General features: G+C 40.5%; 2 protein-coding genes across 4 annotated transcripts in view; one reads left to right on the plus strand and one right to left on the minus strand.

The window, feature by feature from the left end:
* Nucleotides 1-4251: 4251 nt before the first annotated feature.
* On the minus strand, nt 4252-13777 carry PSMD12 (proteasome 26S subunit, non-ATPase 12). 3 transcript variants are annotated; one of them, XR_008238324.1, is made up of 12 exons: nt 13583-13777; nt 11729-11788; nt 11358-11486; nt 9835-9942; nt 8768-8872; nt 8173-8322; nt 7868-8002; nt 7193-7305; nt 6631-6805; nt 6038-6115; nt 5160-5259; nt 4643-4696 (listed from the first exon to the last, which is right to left on the minus strand). XR_008238324.1 is itself a non-coding variant. In XM_052808556.1 (11 exons), exons 1-11 carry the CDS (start codon nt 13688-13690, stop codon nt 4487-4489), a joined length of 1371 nt encoding a protein of 456 aa, XP_052664516.1. In that variant the 5' UTR covers nt 13691-13777; the 3' UTR covers nt 4252-4486. The 3 variants fall into 3 exon arrangements, 1 of the variants encoding a protein (XP_052664516.1); XM_052808556.1 differs by lacking the exon at nt 5160-5259 and having other exon boundaries at nt 4252-4696; XR_008238325.1 differs by lacking the exon at nt 5160-5259 and having other exon boundaries at nt 6038-6170.
* Nucleotides 13778-13880: 103 nt separating this feature from the next.
* PITPNC1 (phosphatidylinositol transfer protein cytoplasmic 1) overlaps nt 13881-22966 on the plus strand; it is a 95042-nt gene continuing 85956 nt past the window's right edge. Inside the window, exons 1-2 of the mRNA XM_052808561.1 lie at nt 13881-14403; nt 15547-15614. Of these exons, the coding sequence (XP_052664521.1) occupies nt 15561-15614 (54 nt within the window). The 5' untranslated portion in view covers nt 13881-14403; nt 15547-15560. The remainder of the gene's footprint in view (nt 14404-15546; nt 15615-22966) is intronic.

The following is a 22966-nucleotide window of genomic DNA, read 5'->3' on the forward strand; positions in this document are numbered from 1 at the left end:
AGTTGACAAGCCCAGTCTTCACTCGGCATTGAGCTAGGCACAGAAACAGATGCGTTACACGCTGACTACTGGCTTGCATTTCCAGAATTGTCCAGACTTCCCAAGCTCCTGGAATCCCCACGTGCTATGCTCACTAATGGGATTTCATGACAAGATGAGAGCTCACAGCACTAGGCTTCTAGTGAGGAATGTGGGTTTTTGCACTGGTTGCAGCACACTTTTCTTTTGCCCAAGGAGACCAGGAGCAGCTGGTCACGTGGAGTCTGGGAGCAGAAGAAAAGCAACAGTATATGTTGCAAATATAAGAAATGCCAAAGGCACAATGGGGAGGCATGAGATAGGAACAAAAACAATTAATGTCTGCTCAGCATCATGAGACTTCACGGGACTCAGATCCTCAAAAGCCTAACAGTGATATTTCCAGGGACTCGTTATAATGGTAAGATTAAAACAAAAAACAAAACAAAAAAACCCCTCCAACGAATGCAGCAATACCAAATTCAATTCCACTTCTACATTTTTTAAGATTTCAAAACCTTTCAGATCCGAAAATTGCAATTTCCTGCTGGAAGTTTAGAAAGCCCAATCTCCCAGGGACCATTACTGCAAGGAAGCCCTGTACAGAAGGCACTAACACATCCAGCCTCCCTACCCTTAAGTCAGGATTCTGTAAATGATGACTGTTCACAGGACTTCTCCCTATTCTGTGAAGCTAGGAGCCATGCCCAGGTCCTTGGAGAACCTAGGCTTCTTGCCAAAAAACAGGAGTTTGAAAACCTGGGGCCACTCAGGGCTGCTAGGCTCCCTGCCACGAAGCTAAGATCTGAGCAGAGCTCTGAAAGGTGTGGCACAGATTCTGGAAGAGTTGGGAACTCTGAAACCCTCACTTGCTTCGGGGCTAATGGAGAGCTGGTAGCCAAAAAACCCTAGAGTCCTGGCTCGCCCATGAGCTGCACAATTGGAATCACAGCTATAGCTTGGTTTCTACATTATCAAAACAAAACTATTTTAATTATTTCAAACTTACACTGCTGCTTTTTTTATTTCTCAGACTTTTGCTTTCACAGGAAATTGAGAAAATCAATTTCCATTCTATGATAAAGTTCACTCCTGTTTCTGGGAACTGGCATTTCTTGAATTCCAATACAGAAAACACTATTTTCGATCAGCTCCACTCATGACGTCTAACTTCAGAATACAGGAAAAACCATTACAATTAACATGTACAAGTAATAAGCACGTAATACATTCGGCACCGAATTGCCTCCCTGACCCTGTAGCCTAACGTCCCAGCAGGCATTTTGAGCAGTTTTCACCTCTGAGAAACAAAACAGGAGTCCTTTCTCAATAGAAGTTCCAGACTGATTGCAGTAATAGCAGCAATGTTTTTATTGTCTTAGCACACTCGACCTTTATAAATATTTTTAACTCCCTCAGAAGCAGCAATCATGGGAAACTAACAGAAGTGCTTTACCCTCTGCCACAAACAAGTCAGTGGTAGACTTGAGGTTAGATAGCAACAGTAATTCTTAGTCTTACTAAACAATAAAGCAAACTGTTTCTAGGCAGCCATTAATGTCTGATTATTAGGGTGAAGAGTAGCAAGTTTTGATTTTCCAGCATGAAAATTCCCCTGGAATTCCTCCAGAGTCCTCTAATGAATAGATGATCTCAACTTTAATCTTACTTCATAATTATCCAAGGATAACATTTCTTCAGTGTGGACTCTTTAAACACATACAATTTCTAGAACAAGTAATATTCAAACTAATTCATTTTTCCTTTGATCCACAAAATGAGTGTTGAGAAGCAAACAGCAATAAGGGGATGTTGAGGGTACGTTGAGGAGGTAGGAACTACAAAGTTCAGATTAATGCGATGGTTTGATCCCACATTGTCAAGATCAAAGATCTTCAATCTCAGTGCGTTTTTTTAAGAAGCCAGCATGCCTTTATGTTGACCTTTAAATTGCTCATGGAGTTATATCTGACATACATCTGCATTCTTGAGATGAACTAACACCCGAAGTTTACAGCTTGTCTTTTTTCTTAGCAACCTGAATGTGGCAACCTTCTCCAGAGAGACTCAAGATATACTCCTTTCATTTCCATTAATAGTAGTCTGCCAACACACACAAAAAAAAACCCCAAAAAACCAAAAATACAAAACTCCAGGCTAAATGAATACATTCTTTTCCACTTTTCCACTCACTCACTCACTCACTCGGGCTTACCATACAGCCTAATAACACTACAATTTTGTTTTAAAACTCCTCTTTTAACTTTGTGATGTGTGGGGAGGGAAACGCTGAGGGATTCTTGCTTCTGGCACCAAATACTAGGTACACAACAGGTGTATCTCACTCTGAGGACAGAGTTAAGTAGGGAGTTTCCCTTGGGCAGTATGTTGTCAAACCAAGATGGTGTTGTAAGTGAACTCAGTGAGGACAAAAATCTGTTTCAGACCAAAAGGCAAAAAGCTTGATCATTGTGGATCTTTGGTATGAATACAGACCATGAAAGTGAACCTTCATAATCCCTCTGAACTGAGTTTTAAGGAGATACCTGGACTGTTGAAAGGTAAGAGTGCTTCCATGTCCTTTCCAATGCTGACAGCAAAAGGTAGTTGTGAGGGGAGAGAAACCACCTCCTCTTCCTCTCTCCAACAAACTCATGCTCTAAATGCAATCAAAGGCAGCAGAGAGGGATATAGCTAGGCCAGAGAGGGAGCAGGATCCACAAGAACCCCAGAAAGTAGGGCCAGGGAACCAGTGAACCATTCCACTCTAGGATAAAAAGGAAAAGAGGGCTGGCTGGGGAAACAGGTCCAATATCTCTCATCTGGTAGAAGTGTCAGAGAGTCCATAAGCTTAAATGCTTGGCGTTAAAGATTCCAGACCAGATTTGCAAATGGAAGAAAAAGGTTTATGATAAGAAGAACGGGGAGAGGCAAATTCCCACTTGCCCTGATGACCCATTGTTGTCCTTCCTGATACCTCCTGCCTCAGTTTCCAGAAGATTGATTTTTTTCAATTGACAAGGTCAAAACTGAAGTTACCTTGTTCATCATCCTAGCAGCAGCCAGTTTTGCTCATGCTAGCTACTAAGGCTAGCCTCACAAAGACCCATACATCCCATTCTCAGATATGGTTGTGACAAGATTTTACACAACTCGTACAATTGGGATTATAATGCAATTTAGGAAGTTAGATGGTAAGCATTCTATGCGTTCTGAAGTCTGCTCCTCTTTCTCCCTTCCCTCACTGATAGTTCAGCTGCTTTTTTGTTGCCTAAATGCAGTGAGCCGGATTGGTATGGCTCGATAAAGTTACAAGCCTCTGAAATGACATTCCCAAGCTATGTCCAAAGTCTACATTTCAAATGCAAATCACTGCTTAGAAGCTTCCATCTTTTCCTGTCCCTTCACAGACCTCCCTCACTCAAAATCACTGTCTAAAGTTTCCTGACTTACTGTGTATTCATATGATAATTACCTGTGCCAAGAGTGTTAGTTTGAATGAAGTTCAGTGTGCTGTTAAAGAGATAGGATTTATATACATCTCAATACATCATTTACAATTATAGTGTCTACCCCACTAATTAGGAACAGAATAGTTAGTTATGGCTATCATTAAAAATCATTAAAAACCACAGCAAATTCAATAAAATTCCATTGATTCTTACTATACTATTTGTGCTACTATTTTATTTTCTTAAAAAAAACAGAACAGGGACATGGGGAAAAGTCTACAGCTTCCCTCCATTACAAGTAGGTTAAAGCAAGTAATAGGATGTTATCTTCTCTGTATATAACACATTCAATTATGAGAAGCAGCAGCTTTGAAGGACTATCTTAGCTAATTGCATAATTGCTATTGTAGCCATCACAAACCGTAACGACAAAACAGTAAAAATTAGTGATTTGCACCAAGCAGAAAGGATTCAGGCAGATTTCTCAGCCAGTTCAGAATTAATTAATAAAGTCTATCTGTAGTCCCAAATCACAAGAAATAGCATTATTCTTAAGCATGAACATCCAGAATTTTGTTCAAACAGTATCCTGACATAACATTACAATATTATCATTATAAATTACCTGAATGCATGCTATTGTAAAACGCTAGGATTTTATTATTTACAGTATATCCTCTCAATCACAGCCTCAAAAATAGTCCTGTAATGAAATAACCACAGAATGATGTGTTAGACAGATAAAAGTATACATGGAAAAGAAGAAATCACAAGACTACTATTATACAGACAATACAGTTTTATTATGTTCTTTCACCAATTGTAGCAAAAACATTTAACAACTGAATGAATCATCCAGGGAACTTAATTGCCAACAGGAATTTCAGAATTATGTTCTAAAATTTAGACCAGGAAGGCTTGACAGGGAGAAAACAAACCATATACACACCATAATAATAGTCTCTATTATGAAGATTTAATGCCTTCTTTAAAAGCACTGAGATTATTGAGGCACCTTACTGCAGGTTATGTATCATCTCCTCTTTGGCAATGAGATGTGTGGTTTTGTTAACTAGGGCCATTAGTGAGTTGAGCTTGTGAGACCAGTCATTGAGTATGTTGTTTGGGTCCTTAGGCCTCTGAAAATTGATAATTCCTGCCAGCCTGTCTACTTTAGCAAAGATGGTCTTATTAACTACTAGGTTAGACAGGAACTCCTCCGATTCCTGTAAAGACAAACAGCACCAAGTCAAGAAAATAGCATTTTTATCTACAAAACATCAGAATTCCTCCCAAACAGCATTAAAGCACAAGGAACAAGATTTTCTTTATACTTAACAGAAATACAGCTGTAGTAATATTGTACTTAAAAAAAACCACACAATAATATTACACATGTTGGCACTGCAAGGTACTAGCACGATCTTTTTTTTTTTTTTCCCCCATTTGACCTATATTTGATTATCTTTCATGAAATTAAAAGTTTCTAATGTACTACACCAACTGACTTTTACAGTTTGGAGTACTTGGCTACAGAGATATTGGAACAAGCCGTCTGACAAGCAAGGCATAGGAAAATCCGCGTGAATTACTGAGCACTGTCAAAGAAGGTTTATTCCAAGTTTGTGGAGAAGAGCAGATTTAATTAAAAGACAGTAGGGTAAAGCTTTTCATTTGCACTCAACATACCAATATGCCATGATGTATGAATCTTTTTGGAAAGCTCTTGAAAACACAAAGGGTGATGACAGCAAGACTACTCCACCCCGTGTTCCCAAAGTACAACCATCTATAAACAGGGACATTTAAAGGTGAGAAACCCTGTACCTTCAGTCAGTTTTAATCACCCATTGACAAGAACTTTTTAACACTGAAACACAAGACAAGAAGTTCCAGCATTTAAATGAGACCTTGAATATAAATGAATTTTATGAGCAGCTTTTGCCTTACGGGCACATGCATCATGAAATTGAGTTCTGCCTGGATTAAAAAACAGTTTTATAACTCCTATAAAGGCATGAAAATACACTCAGGTCTTCATATTGACTAGTAAAGTGACAAATATTCAGATTAATACTATTACTCCCAATAGACTTTTACACTACTTCTCATAAAAAGAACACTATGAACTAAAGTTCAGTTAATGCTCCCTGTATATCACTATAGCACACTTTGTTCTTCCTGCAAGAGCTGAAAAGCACTGGTAACACAAACAGGGGAATTAGACAAAGGATGAAGACAGGAGAGCTGCAAGGATAATACAAAGACAGATATATACAGATACAATGATAGATACTATATCCATGAACATTCATAAACACACAAGTGTAAACCCTGAGAATTTTGTACCAAGCAGTGTATTTCTACAATGCTACTTCTTTCTGCATTGTCTGTAAAACAATGCAATGATGATCTACGGCATCACTTACAGAGCTTTTTAAGCTAAAAAGAGAAGTCAAATTAAAAGAAAATGTTACTCTGCTGCATACTTACATTATTGCCACAAACACATGTGCACATACACTTCCACATTCTTTATACAGAAGGATAAGCAAAGCAACACTTACGTCAACGGAGAGATCCAGGAGCTGTGCCATTCTCTTCATTGTAATTCTGGTATAATATTTAGCCATTATTCTAATATTCTGGAATAAAAGTGTTCAGAGTAGAGGGTTATGTTCAAAAAATAATTGAAGCAGGCTGCAAAAATATAAAAGTCAATGTTAAAAGCAGATTAGGAGCTGTAGTGCTCTAACGGCAGTCCAGCATAAGGTACGTGAGGGAGTTGTGAACAGACAGTTCTTTTGCTTGTAAAAGGTATAAAAGTCTCTACATGACAAATTATTAAGTAATGAAATCAACTAATTATGAATTTAATACAAAGCACAACTTTCAAGTTTCTGCTCTATTGAAATGCTAAATCTCACACTTTGAGTGCAGTATGCTCTTTTTTCTGGCAACTGTGCCAAATACCTATCTATAATAAAGATACACAAGCAAATACAATGTTGAAAATATAACACAATGGAAAACGCAACTTATCTGATGCTTTACTATATACTTCTTCTGTTTCTCTTTGTAACTAAAATATGGCAAGCGAAAAGCATTTTTAGTTGAGGCACTGAATATATAGCTAATGCTTAAAGACAGCCATACTTACATGTTCCACAACTCTATTCTTTAAATCTTTCCATCTCTTTTCACCTTCCTCTGTACAGCCAAAAACATCTGTTGCAGGACTGTCAAGGGATCCTTCTCTCAATTCTTTCCCGTATTCTTCAACTAGGGCAGTCCATCGCATCAATTCCATGGTGGTAAATAGTTTTAGGAGGTCTCTAAATGGATTAGTAAAGTTGATTTACAATCCTGTATTAATAAGGCTCATTTCATACTTAAATAGATCAAAGAAATAATGTTAAATGTTTTAATTTTATTACCATTAATATTCATTGTTCTTCATGAATATACTCTGTAATACTTCACGCTATCGGAGGCAGCTCAAGTCAGACTGTGTTTCTAATAAATATCTTTCTCTTATAAAGAGACACTTATTTTAATGTAGAACTTGCACAATCATGAAAATTTTGCAGTATTTTTCATACAGCATTAAATTCTGAGATGCTTACAGCAGACTTAGCATAAAGAGACTTCACTTGCACAGTTGATTTGAGAGAGACACTTTTTTTTTTACCTAAGAATTGTTTATTAGAAAGCATACTTACTTATACTTCGGGATTTCTTCTAGCTTTTTGTCACTACTAATTCTGTGCACCAAATCAGATTGTTCGTTGTCGTAAGGTGAAAGAATAACATAAAGAACAACGCTCTTCAGTGCCTGTTTAAGAGGAAAGAGTGTGGTTTTTTCCCATAATTAAACAGAGGAATTGAAAACACTGCTCACAATGCTTAGAGTTTCACATGTAAAAGGCTTAAGCCCAATGTATTAAGAAGTTAAGGTGAAATTGATGTCATCTTGCAGAAATGAACCTTCATTCAAAGTGATACATTTAAATTGATTCAGATCAACTAAAATTCCAGTATTTAAAATAAATACATGAAAAAGAATCTTTTGAAATACATAATATCTGTTGTGCATACACAACAGTATCAATTAGACCACACTTGCACAGCTGTTTCTCATTTCTGCACTTGTACAAAACAGACAAGACATTCTCAAGATTTCAAAGACAATATAATGATGATGTTAGTTATAAATATTCATTTGAAATCAACTTTATTATATCTGGTTTTAACTAACCAATTTGTTAATATAGCCATTAAAAAAAATGAAGAACAACAGACTGATGAGCTATTTAATCTGCTGTGAATTGATCTGGTAATGAAATGGCTACTTGCCACATGAAAATACAGACATTTTCTATGTAACGTTTTTTTACCTGCTGCCACTTTTCACTTTCAGCCTGGATACATGGAGTATCATAAATGGCTCTGTAGTGCTTACAGATGGAGAGGTAGGAGCCTTCATGTTGATCCAGCTGGATCATTAAGTTGTAGTATTTCAACTTTAGTTTCTGAAACAGTATCAAACAGCAAAATTAATACAGCTCCATGAATCATGTAAATGAAATCCTACTCAATCCCAGAAAACAGAGGGATTCAAATACACTTGGACCTGAAGAGAGGCATGTCAGATTAAAATTGGGATGGAGTGGGGAGAAAGAGAAATCCTCCAATGACTTACTTCTGTGTTTTCTTCTTGAAAAAATTTTGTATTAATTTTTTTGCTGATAATTTGAGTTCGTATATAGTCTTTTACAGCTAGACAGAGTCTCATCTGCTCCAAGATAAATTCTACACGTTCTTTCTTTTCCATTGAACCATAGGTTTCCACCTAAAATGAAAAGGTAACTATTTAACACTGTCAAAGTCAAATCAAGTGAAGTCGTAACTACACAAGAAGAGTGGGAGATTGTCAGGGGAGGAAAACAAAACAAAATGAAACAGAAAAAACAGCTATTCCAGAGCAAGTGAAAATGGAGAAAAGGTTATTCCATTTTAAATCATAGCCCCCACTTACACCGGAAGAATCCACTAACACTAAACTCAATGCGCTACCTAGAGAATTGAGATCTGTTTTCCAAATAGGAAAAATTCTATGTAACCTAACCATGAGACTAACAAAAGAAGTTAAAACTGAATTACACTTCCCTAATAACAGTTAATCTAATTCCAGGCATTTCTGCAGATGTACCTGATTAAGTTTCTAAACAATAATCTAAGAGCAGTCAGAATTAATTTTTATTGCTGACGTAATTTTGAGTTACAAGGCATGTTACCTGCAATTCTTGCAGAATAGAGGCAGCCTCTTTCACTTCCCCATTCTGTTCTTTTATTGTTGCAAGTGTCTTTGTCAGGCGAGCACGCTCAATTTCCACATATATCTGAAATCAGAAGTAGTAGTTTAAAAATCGGAATTTTCTAAATAAGAGTGCAAACTCTAAGACCACAACCCCACTAAGACATATATTTGATGTTTTCATATAACCAATTAATTCCTTGTGTATCCATACACTATACTGACACTATCCAAAACATACACAGATAAAATATGATGGGTAGTTGACACAGCGGAAGTATTTGGACCAAATTAATCTAAAAAATAATGTCTAAATTCATCTGCCATTCTTTAAGCAAACATAAAAGGATGCGCACTGTGAATGAAGTATTAGGTATTTTGTCTGCTAAAATATACTGAAACAGATACAAAGTTAAGACTTTAATGGTTAATTCGTACTAAGTACTACCACTTGCATTATTTCACTAACTCCTAACCAGCCATAAATCAACAATAGTTGATTACTAACAATTTAGATTAACTTTGAACAGACAAAAGCTGTAACATTAATACAGATTTGCCTTAATCCAGAATTGTTTATTTTCTTAAAGCAAAAGGAATATTATTTAAGTAATTAACTTGATATAATGCTTTGATATCACCTGCTGGTTACCATAACTGTACATAACACCTTTTAAATGCAGGAGAAATTAAACTAAACTTGCCCATTTCTCTAACAATTTCAAATACGTAACATTTTAAAAAGCAAAAAATAAACGGTGTTTTAGAACTCTGAAATGTATTATTAATTATATTAATAATATATCCAAATATCTGCATAATGGAAATATGACCAGTGTTTCAGCAAATTATTTAAATATAAAATCTGGAAAATATTTGCAGTCTTTTGGAAAGAAATACACTACTTGGCTTCTCAGGTTAATTTAAAAATTACTTTTGCTCTTATATGAACAAGATTAAAAAAATAATGTTAAGAAGCTATGCTTTTAAAGAAGTGAACATTTTTATTCTACCTTTTAGACATTCAGTCTTAAAACAAAATCTTACTTTTCCTTCTGTAACCATACGCAACGTGTCAATTAAGCGCAGTTTGACTGGTAAGTCTGTGATGTCTTCAACGTAAGTGCAGCACTGCTGGACCATTTTAGCAACTGCCTAGTACAATAACGGAAAAGAAGAACATACTGTGTTTTCAGATTTCGCAAATGCATTCAAACTATAACACTCAGAGATAAGTACTAGATAGTTTCATATCAAACTAAAGAGACTCATTTCAACAAAAAGCATGTAGGATACATCTCATTACTTTGGTTCATAAAAACATGTAAAATGATGCTACCAACTGATGCTAGAAGTCAAATGTGATGCTGTCCTGTCATTTCTTTCATCTCAGTTTTTCCCATGATATTCAAAACAGTTCATCCTATGCAGTTCTCTCTTGAAAAGTAGTACTCCTCTTCTGCCAAATCCACATGACTCTCACAAGGACTGACAAAACTTGCCTGTTTGCACTAAGACCTGCATGGCTAAAGGGAAGGTACATCTTCTCTTAAGTGTATGCACTAGCCATTCTCTTTAGGACACCTGTAGATTTTTCAGAAAGGACACCTGTAGATTTTTCAGGAAGGGAAGGAAGAGGGGTAATTATTTCTGACTGATGCTTTTCCATCTCTGCATATTCCCAAATAGGCACTAATAAGCTAGCATCCTTCAGTGGCAAGCACAGGTATTGGAATATGTTCTTCTGGTAACAACACTGACAAAGCTGTTACAATTATTATTAAAATACCTACTTCTAGGAAAGAAAAAAAAAAAAAAACAAACAGAATGAAACTCCTAGAAACTTATTCCTCAAGAAGAAAATTCAGCTGAAATGACCCAAGTCTTCAACCACAGTTTGTTCAAGTTAGAGAACTAAACTGTACTCTACTTGTATACAAACTCCTAAAGTTTCTGCACATTAAAAGGTAGCTAACCTTTTTCTTCCTAAAGCAATGATGCCTTTAAAATTACCTGTTGCTGACTTCTAATTAAGTCAAACTAAACACACAGTGCAATATATGTTGTACCTTCTTAAATGCAAGTGATTTCAGCTATCCTGATAGCCAATTTCTCAGGCAGAACTGCATTCCAGAGTATCACAGTTTCAAAAGCAAGTATGTAAAGCATACACTTTATTCAATCACAATAAATTACAATAACTGTTTAATGTACACCTCATGTGAACATGAAAAATTAAGACGACGTTTACAATACAGACTGCAAAAGAGTGTAAAGATGAACTACCATCTAAAAGCACTGGTATGCATGAAAGCAGAAAAGTCACAGCTGTGTTGCCAGGAATGGCAAGCTGGACCACACAGAGCTCAGGCACAAGGTGAAGACAAATTCCAGACCTCAGTTTCATTACTGGCTTTCATATGTCTAGCAAAAAATGTCAACAGAAGCTAATTACAATATATTCAGGCAGGTGCTACAAAGCCAGGGAAGTCCCTACCCACAAGGGGGAATTAGATATATAATACAGCTCAAAACGTAACTTTATTTTTTGTTTCAAAGGATTAATTCACCTGTTTTAACTGACTTCTTCTCTTTGATAGGAGAATAATATTTTCATTAAGAGCATCCCAGTCTTTAGCTTCGTAACACATTTTCACTATAGCAACTAAGATACGGGATGTGGAGACCATGTCAGATGCCTGTAACAAACAAACAGCATATTAGTGATGGGATAAACAACCTGCAGACCTCTATCACTTGCACTTCTGTTATAGCAAGGGAAAAAAAAGATTATATCTAGCCCGTTGATTTTCTTTTTAAAGAAAAGAACAACAACAGAGAAAGACTGATACTCCAATTCCTTTCAGGACTTTAAGGCACTGGAACAAGGGGGGGGTGTAGGACAACCCAGCATAAATGTTGGACACCATACGCTACTTACCGTTCGCGTTTGTTTTTCCAAGGAGAGAAGGTTTTCAATTACTTCCTGCAATCTTCCTTCCTAATGTGATAGGCAAAGAATTATCACCATGAGTGAAGAACACAATTCAGTTTAAATTGAGAGTAGCTCTAATTGTCATGCAAGTAAAAACCATAAACGAGCCTGTACACTCATCTTTAAGTTTTTTTTTCCTTAAAAAAAGAAATATATATAGCACTAACTTTAAATATATGGTTCTACACACAGATTAAACTGGAAAAGTACTAGTTCCATTTTTGCCCAATACATGCTATAAGTTGTCTGTCTAGTGCAAGAAACCTAGCAAGTTTCAGACAGGTTTGGTTAGCTGAAATTCACCGAGCTAGATGGAAGACTGATCTTCCTCGCCAAAACAACATTTTAAGTGAGAACAGATACACAATCAGATACCTTGGCCAAAAAAAAAATTGGTTTACTATTACTTTCATCCACTTTCATCATATCTTAATTACAGCATATTTTAGAAAGCATAAACTACATGCTTTACAGCCTAAGCATGGAATTATAATAGTCCTGCTTTTTGGGTTTTGAGAATGATATTTGCCTTTCTTTAGAGGAGTTAAAGATAGCACAATGTACTTTTAGTCCTAAATTGTAATTCCTAGCAAATATCTTGTACAAGAATTGTTAATGTGGGAGAATTTTTAACAGCCCATGGCAACTGTGAGGCTGCAAAAAAAGGTTAGAAACTAGAAAATTAGTAACAAAAAAGAGAAAATGAAATTTGTTTCTAAAACATACCTACCCTGCCTAAATCTTTTAAACGATATATAATGGTTTGTAAAGGATGTGCTCTTACTGCCACAAAAATTTACATGTTACGCAGCAACAAAACATGGTCATGGTGTCCATACCTACGCAGAGCTGTGCCATGGGATAAAACACCTGTGCCTACTCTCCATACAGTACAGTCTTAGTGTAAGATGCATTTTACTTATCTTAAGGCTACTGACTTCAGAATTCTACAATATGCTATATAGTACAACATGTCTATCGCAACGAGACACGTGGATCAAGCGGGACATTTGCAGCATGTAAAGAATCAGATGCCATCCTACTGGGACAGAACATAACAGCAAATACAATCTGTCTGTTCTGAGGTCCAAGATGTGTAAGAACCTCCACGCTACCGAACAAGTTCATAAAACAAATGTCAAGATACACCATACGCATGATTACCTCCATGAGCCCATCAGCAAGACAGTCTGCGGTCGCCTACGGCTGAGTGCACATACACGTTTGCTCGGCAGATGCCAGGCGCCCTATCAGCCTGCCGTGGCTCTGACCCTCCACTCCAGTCTCTCGGGGCACACACATAACCGAGTTAGAAGGACCCAAAGCGCTGCCTGTCTAACCTGGCAGAGGATCAATTACACGGAGGCAGCTCTGGCACACAGCAGTCCTAGGATGAACAAGCACCTACGTGTCTGCCCAGCCGCGCTGCCCCCGGAAAGTGGCAGCGGGCAAAAGCCATGTCCCTTCTGGTGAACTCGGGCCTTCCTATCCCCTTACCGGCGAAGCTGCACCCTGACATCGCATCTCGCCTCCCTCCTGCCCACCATCCTTCTGCCCCCCCCCCCGTACACCGCCCATGAAATGGTGGAGCAGTCCCTACTTCCCCCCTTCCCCAACCCGGCACGGCAGGGCCCAAACCCCAGACCCCTCAGCACCGGATCGGGTGACAAGAGGCGGCTGCCCGTCGTGCCACACATCCCCGTCCCCCCGCCACCGGGCCGCCTCCCCGAGCGCGGCCTAGCGCGCCCCACGCCATGACTCAGCCCATCCGCACCGCCGGCCTTTCCCCCTCCCCCTCACCTGCGCCAGCCGCTCGCACTCGGGCAGCCGCTGGTCCACCGTCGCGCTGTAATCCACCTCCATTTTCACGATACGGCCATCGGCCCGCTCCGCGCCGCCCTCCGCCATCTCCCCGGCTCCGCTCCGCTCCGCGTCCCCCCTCGAACACACACCGGAAGCCAGCCGGGCCCTGCGCGCAGGCACGGCCGGAGCAGCCCCGCGGAAGGCCCCCGGCCCCGCACTGCGCCAAACAGGCGCTTGCCGGAGCCACCTCAGCCCGCCTCAGGACCCGGGGCGGGAGGGGAGGCGCCAGCTCTGAGGGGAGCGGCGGACGCCGGCAGTTCTCGGCCTGCGGGCGGTCCCGGAGGCTGCTCCCGCTGCTGAGCCCTGGCCTGGCTCTCTTGGAGCCGTGTCCCGGGCTGAGGGGACCCCCCCACCGGCACCCAGGAAGGGGGAGGGTGGTGGTAGATGCGGGGCGGTGACTTCTCGTGGAGTCCAGTCACAGCCCTCGGCTTGCCCTGTGGCCTGCTGCCTCAGCAGGGGCGTGGGTTCTCAGCACAGTTGCCGCAGGCACGGTATTGGTTTGGTGGTGGCTTGTGTGTCAAAGAGCTTGAAACCTTGCTAGGGCCCTAGGGTGGGGGGTGGTGAGTCAGGAGGACCTTGGGTTTATGCTGTTTCCCTACATTCTGAGAGAATCGTGCCACGTTGACATGGCAGGCTGCACTGTGGTATGGCCTCGCTGGAGGACTCGGTGTGTCGTAGCTGGTGACTTCACCGTGGTGATTTCAGTGTATCTCGGGTTCCAGCCTTGAGTCATTTAATCATCTGGCTTTGCTGGAGAGGTGAGGAAAAGATAGAAGACACAATAGTTTTTAAGAGCACAGAGATCCTGATCATAGCCAGTGTTGCACCATCAACGTGTTTGATAAGCTGCTGTGAGGCATTGATGCAACACTTGCCATTGTAGATTGCCATCATTTCCCATTCCAACACAATTTCATATGCTACAGAAGTTTTATTCACTGGAGAAATTCAGAGACTCAATCATGTTGCAAGCAAACAACTCAGAAGGAAATAATGATCACTGAATGCCCTATGTCTTTGGTTGTTATTTAAGACTCCCAGAAAATTACCGTGAAATTACATTGTGTTGTGTTACTTTATGACTATACCGCATATGTAACATGTTAATGTGTCAAAGGGGTATTTGAGATAACTATTTTAAATCTTTCACTTACAGAATTAAGACCTGAGTTACTACATCTGCTACACTGGTGTAAATACAGAATAATTCAATTGCATGAATTCAGAGCTATAACACTGTATTTTGCAATTGTGTCCAATATATGCTTTCCAAATAGCACAGAATAGACCGTGGACTTTGAGTTGCTTTCTGTTTGAACTCAAACTTGATTTTAAAAGTCCAGTAACAATTTATCCATTATCCTTAATAGTTTTTTAGTTATTAATTGACCTAAGCATTGAAAATACATGCATGTATCAGAGAGTGTATGAGTTGTTCTTTCCTAACTCTAGCCATTTACAAATTTTTACAGAGCTTTGACTATTTATTTTGAATTGTAGAATCTCATTCTTTTATTATCTCGTTGTAATATTAGTATAATTTTACAGTCAATGGATAGGGAGTGATGGCTTTCAGGGAAGTTAAAAGTCGGATTGAATATATTCCCATACACAGTAATTTTGGTTCAGACAGTGAGTGAAACAGGAAGAAAATTAATGCATACTGCAACTGTTATCTTCCCTTACCTGCGTGGGTATGCTGGGAGACGAGGAGCCAGCTTTTGCCTCCAATGTAGACTTCCTGAATGGCTAAACCCCCCCTAAATTCTTATTCAAAAGCCCTTACTAAAATACTTGAAGACTTTTGCTGTCTCTTATTATGAAGCAATATTTTACTGACACAAGTCCATCTGGAGTTAGTGTTCAGCATGATTTAACATATGAGCTTTTTTTCCCTCCAGGTCAAAAATGAAAGATGAGTGAAAAATGCCTTATTTTTACAACTGATCATAGAGACCATGTTGCAGAGGTAAGAGTAATAGTTTCTGACAATTCACAGAAAACAAAGAACCAAAATTGAGGCAGACATGCTTGGCAGAAACTTCCTGGCTAGCTGGAGCTAGAAGTTTTCTTTCTCAGCATGTCCCTTAGAAAGCATTTGGTGAGCATGCTTTGTAGAAAGTCCCAGGACAGTAGTCATAGTAGAGAGTTGTAAAGGATATTGGTAGGGTCACTAGTTTTTTTCCCTGTGTGTGTGTGGAGGCAGCACAAGACTGAGCTGTGCCTGTGGCAATAAGTATGGGGTGACTGAAGAATGTTTTTCTGTAGGTATGGGAAATAACTTTGGTTTCCGTTTTGAGTAGCTTCTGGATTTGACACACTACTTTCTGCAGATCTGCATGCTTTGTTAGTTTAAACAGAGCTATAAGGTTTGGTTTGGTTTATGTTGAAAGTACGTAACAGGTGATAAACTAGTCTAGGTCTTTCTCCTGTTTTTATTGAAATCGATGTCTTTGCCTATAATTGGGTAGCATCAAGGCCCTATGCAAAGAAGTTCAGGTTTTTTACACTGCTTTTCAGCAAAAATCCAGAGATACTGTTCCTAATGAACGACACCGCTAGCAAATCACTTAAAATAGAAGTAGGTGGTTTAGATCTGAATTTGGATTACCTCTCGTCTATAGGTAATATCACAGGTATTGCCTTGGTTTGGCTATTTTGTGTAGAAGTTTCAGGAAAATATACTACCAACATTATGAATTATAGCTACAGTTTGGGCATTTATAAATGGCTATTGTCAGATTTGAGGTAGAAGACTCATTAACCACATTGTTCATACCTCAGTTGAAAATCCAGACTGTTAACAGAGCTCCCGGATTCTCTATTTCTTTGTGTAGGTGTTTGCACTTCACTGGAAAGGCAGGGTATGTGAAATATCATGCCATTATTGCAATGGAATGGAAAAGTTATGTTGTTATGTCCACGAGATGGCACTGTCCCCTCTCTGGGCTAAAAATGAGATACACAGCTTGAAATGTACATTCAGAAGCAGTGAAAGGCAGAGGGTTTTTTGCTCTTTCTTGTTATGAAACACACATTTCATTGTAGTCCTAAATTCATCTTTAACTGTCCCAGATATGAAATTACATCACTTCTATTTTTGCAAATATTTTCTATTTAAATGCAGATGTATATTTTACCATTATCTGTACAGTGCCTTGTATTTTTGTATCACTGTCACAGTGCTTCTCTGCGATACGTGCTTTATAGACGTTTAGAAGACAGGAGGAACAGCAATGTGAGCGTCTTATGATTTACCTGAGGTTGTGTCACAGTTTGGGGTTCTCAGCTGGTTTCAGAATTAGGTTCCTGTGCATACAAGTTGTAACTTAATAATGGGTAAATTTCTCTGAAAAACACAAAACCCGAGTGTATTAAAAAACGATTTAACTACCAAATTGCCTACTAAGTAGGGGAAAAAAAAAAAAAAAAGCCCTCCTAAAACGGTTCTGGCTTTATTGTTCAACTAGGAAGGAGGCACTTTTTCACTGAACTTTCAGCGTGGCATTTCCAAGTAAATAGCTGATAGGAAAAAAAGAGTTTTATTTGTGTTGCAAAATCTGCCGGCTGATAACGAAGGGCTGACCGAAAGGGAAATGGGTGAGGCCTGCACATCCTGTGTTCTGTCCCCCCCTGCACGCTGTCCTTTCTTCTGCAAGGAGGGACGGGCGCGGAGACCTGGAGCTGGCTCCCCGGCGGTCTCACGGGGGCTCTCTTCTCTTACACCGCGTTGTAAATGCTTTGCAAGGTGCGTTGTCACACGTAGGGCAATAAACTTGTCCAAAAATCGAAAACTCTTCGCGGCAGAATTAATTTTCTCGCGGGGCCCCCTTTCCCGGGAGGCACCGCCGGGCGAAACCCGGAGCCCCCGCCCCTTCCACCCCGGGGTCCCGGGGCCGCCGCGGTCCGGCCACGCCGTTCTGTTAAACCCGCCCCCCCCACCCCGGCTCCCCGCCGCCCCCCCTCCTTCCTGCCGCCCCGCTGATGTCAGCCGCGCCCCCGCCGGGGCCGCCGCTGCAGCCGCTCCGCGCCCGCGGCTACAACGCGCCCGCGGCTGCGCCGGGGAAGCCGCGGCCGGCCGGATCGCCGCGCTAGCCCGCCCCGCAAGCGAGCACAGGCGGGAGCCGCGGCGGCCGCAGCCGCGTTGCGGTGGGGAGGTGGGAGCCGCGTTCGGCAGCCGGGGAAGGAAACGTTATAAAAAAGCCTTTGTCTTGGAAATCAGCATCTCATCTTTCCTGCCGCCCGACGTGCTGCCGGCGGTGGTGGAAAGCCACGTTTTTTCGGCTCATTTGTTCTTTTCGCCGCCCCAGGCATGTCTTGACATAGCTGCGAGAGACTGCCGTTTTCGTACACTTCCGACGGATGTCTTTGGCTGTAGCGATAGCGTTCGGGGTTTGAGACTTGGTAGCGTCTATCGGTGCGAGCGTGTGTGAAATTCCCATGATCGCAGTCTGAAGGAGGAAGAACTGGAAGAAAGGAGCAGTTGTGTTGGGTTTTTTTTCTTGCTGGGTCAGCCTTCCTGGATGGTTGCATTACTCTCTTGTGGACACATTGTCAAGCGCGTACAGAGAAAGAGGCTTGAGTATTTTCTCCCGTGATTGGGTTTCGTCGTGATCATCGTGCAGAAATAACCACTTTTCTCCCAGTTTGCTGGTCCGCACTGAGGCAGCAGGAATATGCTCATGAAGGAGTACCGGATCTGTATGCCTTTGACAGTTGAAGAGGTAAGCTCCGCCACTGTTCGTGGTTAGGCTGTTACTTACCGAGGGTTTTGTCTTTCAAGGCGAGTTGAGGTTGTATTTGTCTTACTGAATATTTTTTCTTCGTGTAATGAACTTAGTCGGAGATGATTGGTTAGAGGGGAATGTTTTTATTGGAAAATGAGGGAATCCTGCGGGAACGAAGGTAACTTAAGTGTATCAAAAGCATTGTGTCGTCAAAGGATGGGTTATAAAGATTTTCCAGCCAGACTTGTAAGAAGAATCTTAGGCATATTTGCAAGGGAATGCTTTGTGCTGAAATCCTCTCTCTGTTGAAGCGTTTGTCCAAAACCCAGATTCTAAATATATCTTCACCTTTGCTTAAAATACCCTTGCAGATGAACATGGCCTGAAACTCGAGCACAGGTAGCGTAGGTAGGTGGTAATTTCTTAGTAAAACTTTTTTGTCATTTAAGGAAATGACTGAAAGTCAAGCCGCTCTGGCGATGTTCTAAACTCGGTGTTAGGAACATTATGTTTTTATTTATCTGCAAACACCCTACCTGCTCATTGTTGTAAGTAAGATAGTAACACCTACATGTAACACACGTGCTGTGTAGTTACTTGTGCATATAAATAGTGCTCGTCTATAGGTGCAATAGGTACCTACAGGCCTGATGGCATATCAAACGAGGTGGTGCTTTCTGGTTTACAGTCTCTCTCTCGCACGTATTAAAAAAAAAAGGTAGGTGTTGTTTTCTGTAGCCATTTACGCCCTAGAAGCGGCCGTTGCAGAGGGGGAACGAGCCTGCCCTGGAACGCAGGCGCGGCTGAACCCGCAACCGCGCATCTTGCGCCGAGCCGGGCTCCCAAGTTTCTCTTCTCCTGCGGGCGCCGCCGGGGGGAGGTGCCCTCCTCGCGGCCGCCAGGGGGCGCCCCGCCCGCTGCCCCGCGGGGCGGCCGAGGGGGGGCAGAGGCTGCGGTCTGAGGGCGCGGGGCGGGGCGGGGGGCGGGGTTACAGCGCCCCGCCCCGGGGCCCCTTCTGCGGCCGTGACCCACCGCGGGCTGGCTGCGGGCGGTGGTCGTGGGGCGGTCACGTTCAAGTGCAGAATGTTCCCCTTTCCGACCCCTCTCCCCCACGGTCATAACCAAATACGTCTACTTCGCGAGTTAATTTACGCGTTTCTTGTTTCAGTAACGTCCAGGTGAGTGTTTTGCCGCACGATTTGTGTTTTGCAGTGTGGGTAGAGGAGTCCTCACGTGTATGATAGAGTAGTCATTTCAATGGTCTTTTCGTCTGATTCGTCAGATTTGGCAAATTAACAGTATTGCAAAACCGAGAATTGAAACTGCCAAAATACTTCAGGCTGCTCAGGAAATTCCTTCTTCTGGGAGCAGGACCTAAAAACACCACATGCGCGTAGGTAAATAGGCATAGGTTTAATTCTAGCATTTTTCCAACCAAGTTATATAGTATGCTGAGATATTGGATGACATTATTCTTTTAATGCATAATTTGATTTGTTTATTGTATTATCCTAATGTAGACAACATTTTATCCAAGCCAGTTCCTGATGTCCTCAGACTACCACACTTAGTTAATAACAGTCCATTATGTCATCAGAAGGGAGCAGATCTAATTTATTTTGAAAAATTATTGTTAAACAAGATTTCCAGATAGAGAAAAGTTCAAAAACCTCTCAAAACAGGACTGGCTGATGCGTAGTGAGGCAAAAGACGATGTTGGAAGTATTTTGTTCTCTAGAACATTAACAGAATTAGTAAAGATACTCATGCATCTTGTAATTTCTCTTATGTTGAATGATCCGTTATTTAATCCAAGAGCTGCAGCTGAGATGCCTTAATGAGAGACCTAGAACATGTCTGATATTTAGCATGAATTTCATTATTAATTATAAAATGAACTAGGACAAAATTGTGAAATTAGCAGATATCTTATTTTTGTTATACTATTTATATACTAAAAATGTCCTGCACTGTATTTCTCATCGTGGTTCACCTTTGTGATGTTTCCTACCGTCTATGAAGGTGTTATCTTGTTTTACCTGTAGCTGCACATTAACTACCAATAATGCATGACCTTTTTGGCGTCTGTGTAGAATAAGAAGGTGATGCTTTATGCAGTCATTAGGAGAACATCATGGGGCAATGCTCACCCTCCAAAAACCAAGAGCATTTTGGCTCTGAGAGGCCCAAACTGCCTTCTGCAAGGTGCTAAGTCACTCTGAAGTTCAGTGGGCTTTGACGGAAATGCAATTTCCAAAGGATATGCAATTTCTCACAGGATTGGGATGTTGGGCCCTGATCTACGATGGTACTTAGGTACCTAACTCGCATTGACATTACTGGGAGTTAAGCACCTCAGTATTTTTGAGGTTGTAGGTTTCAACAGCTATGTGAAAAATGCAGTTCTTTCTTACACAGCTGCATGGCTTCCTTTTTTGTGCTGTTTTCCTTACTTAGACATTGCAACTCTCTTTTTTTCCGCTGTTTGAAAGTTCTGGCTTTTGGCCTGTGCCCTTTATACGTATGTTCAAAATCATTTCATTGAGCAGTTTTCTTTTTTAGCTCTCACTTGCCAGTTATCCATACATAGAATTCTCACAACATGAATGAGAGAGAATTCCAACTTTAGCCTGTGGTGTTGTGTTGCCACCAAAACCAGAGTGGCTTCCCATGTTATTCCTGTGAAAAGAATCAGGCACAGGAGGCAAAACAGAGGTTAACTATGTCAGCCAAGCACCTGTACCCAGTCTTCTGTAGTCAGATTTTGCATGTAATGTGAAAAAATGTGCGTTAAAATGTTGCATAATGTCCAGTCAAGTAACTAGAAGTCATTACTTTGCATGTAAATAAATACGCACACGGCAGTATAGCAATTAGGACTACACTGGCTGACTATTATGACGTAAACATATCTCTAGAGAAGAGTAAAAAACTGATAGATGTCCCCATAACAGCAACACTATCTCCAGGTTTGAAGAATTTCTGGCATTGTTGTGGATAGCAGATTCTGCATGGCTGGTCTTCATTAGCTACTGCAGATGGAGTTCTTGAGGCATTCTTGCATTGATTCGCTTATTAGATAAGATACCCAAATATTTATGGCAGTTTTGTTTGTATGCCTGTCAACTTGGAGGCCAAATGCTTTCTTGCAAATAAAACATTTCCTAAGAAATGTTGATTGCTACAGACTTAACTTGTTCTTGTGTATTTTGAGCTAGGATACAGGAGTCAGAGGTGCATCTTTTTTCTTGTCCGTAAGCACCAGGAAAGACGGGTTGTTCCAAGAGTGCTTGCTGACATGCTGTGGCACCACGCTACAGTTCTTATTCAAGGCTGAGGCAAACTCATTAAGCTGAATTTTTATTGACAGTTATTTAGGACTGTTACATATATATCGTTGCAAGCTGCCTGACCAGCTTTAAAATAATCTGAGGAAGGAAACATTATGTCAACTTGTAAGCAAAATAATAACAACTGCTGTAAGAACTTTGCAAGTTAGGTCAGAATGTAGCTGTTGGGTTGATGATGCCAATACAATTGCCAATTAGAAGTCATTCTTTACTTCATTTGTAGTACTTTTGGGAGGCATGCATGCAAATTCAATCCTTTTGTTAACACTGACACCTTATAAATTGAAAAAGCCATTTCTTTTCATTAATACATAAAGCAAGTAAAATCTGTTGCAGTAATTGCTTAGGATATGTCACCAATCTTCATCCCAGCTGCAATTAATAAATGAGCCTGCCTCTTGGTTATTTTTCCCCTTGCATTTTCATGTGTTAGTTCATTCTTACAAATAGTTTGTTACATCATATGAGAGAATATTATAATAGGCTGCATTGTGGTTTTTAAAATATCATCAGTTAAAAAACACATTCCTATGCAAGTGAAAAGAACACCAAGCAATTGGAAAGAGCGGAGATGATAAAAAATCCTCAGACTTGGGTCTCATTGCAAATCATAATTCCACAATTCTTCACAGGAAGGATTACATGGTTTTGTGCTTTTGAGATGCCTTTATCTGAAAACATAAAACAAATCTGGTAGGTTAGCATGTTACTGAACTTTTATTTTGGAAGAGGCAAAGTATAGTGAAGTTTACGATTTGTGTGGAAGGTAATTAGGGGAATAGGTGGAAAGACATTTTTACTGGATCCTCTTGAAAATGGAGTTGTTATTGCTGTAAAATGCTAATAAAGATGTGAAGCTAGGTTGTATATATTTAAAAGCTGAACATCAAATAAAATACAGTAGTCATCCTAGGGTTTTTTCCCTGGAAACAGGGATGACCATGACCATTTCTATCAGTTCAGAACTGTACGTGTATGGCTAGTATCTAAAGTCCTAGTAGGTCTTTCTTTCCTTTGTTCTTTATTTCAACCAAGGTAATCTCTGCTGAAGTTGGTGGAACTGCTCCCGTTCTAGGCTTTAAATAAAAGCTAAGTTTGATCTGTGGGGAGCACTGCCTGCATGAGGTGTGTAGGAGCAGCTGTATTGTCATGAATACAAACAAGCAGAGACCTGCAAAATGTCCGTAAATGTAGATCATGATTTTTCAACAAAAAGTCCTTTCAGCATTAACAAATTCTGGTTT

This window comes from Harpia harpyja, chromosome 14 (genome assembly GCF_026419915.1).
Source record: "Harpia harpyja isolate bHarHar1 chromosome 14, bHarHar1 primary haplotype, whole genome shotgun sequence".
Taxonomy (NCBI): domain Eukaryota; kingdom Metazoa; phylum Chordata; class Aves; order Accipitriformes; family Accipitridae; genus Harpia; species Harpia harpyja.

Coding starts and splice junctions, on each gene's coding strand:
- PSMD12 (XM_052808556.1), bottom strand. CDS start 13,690: ATGGCGGAGGGCGGCGCGGAGCGGGCCGATGGCCGTATCGTGAAAATG. Junction 6,806..7,192: donor GAAGAAATCCCGAAGTATAA/GTAAGTATGCTT, acceptor TAATCCATTTAG/AGACCTCCTAAAACTATTTA. Junction 4,697..6,037: donor TCCTGGATCTCTCCGTTGAC/GTAAGTGTTGCT, acceptor TTGTCTTTACAG/GAATCGGAGGAGTTCCTGTC.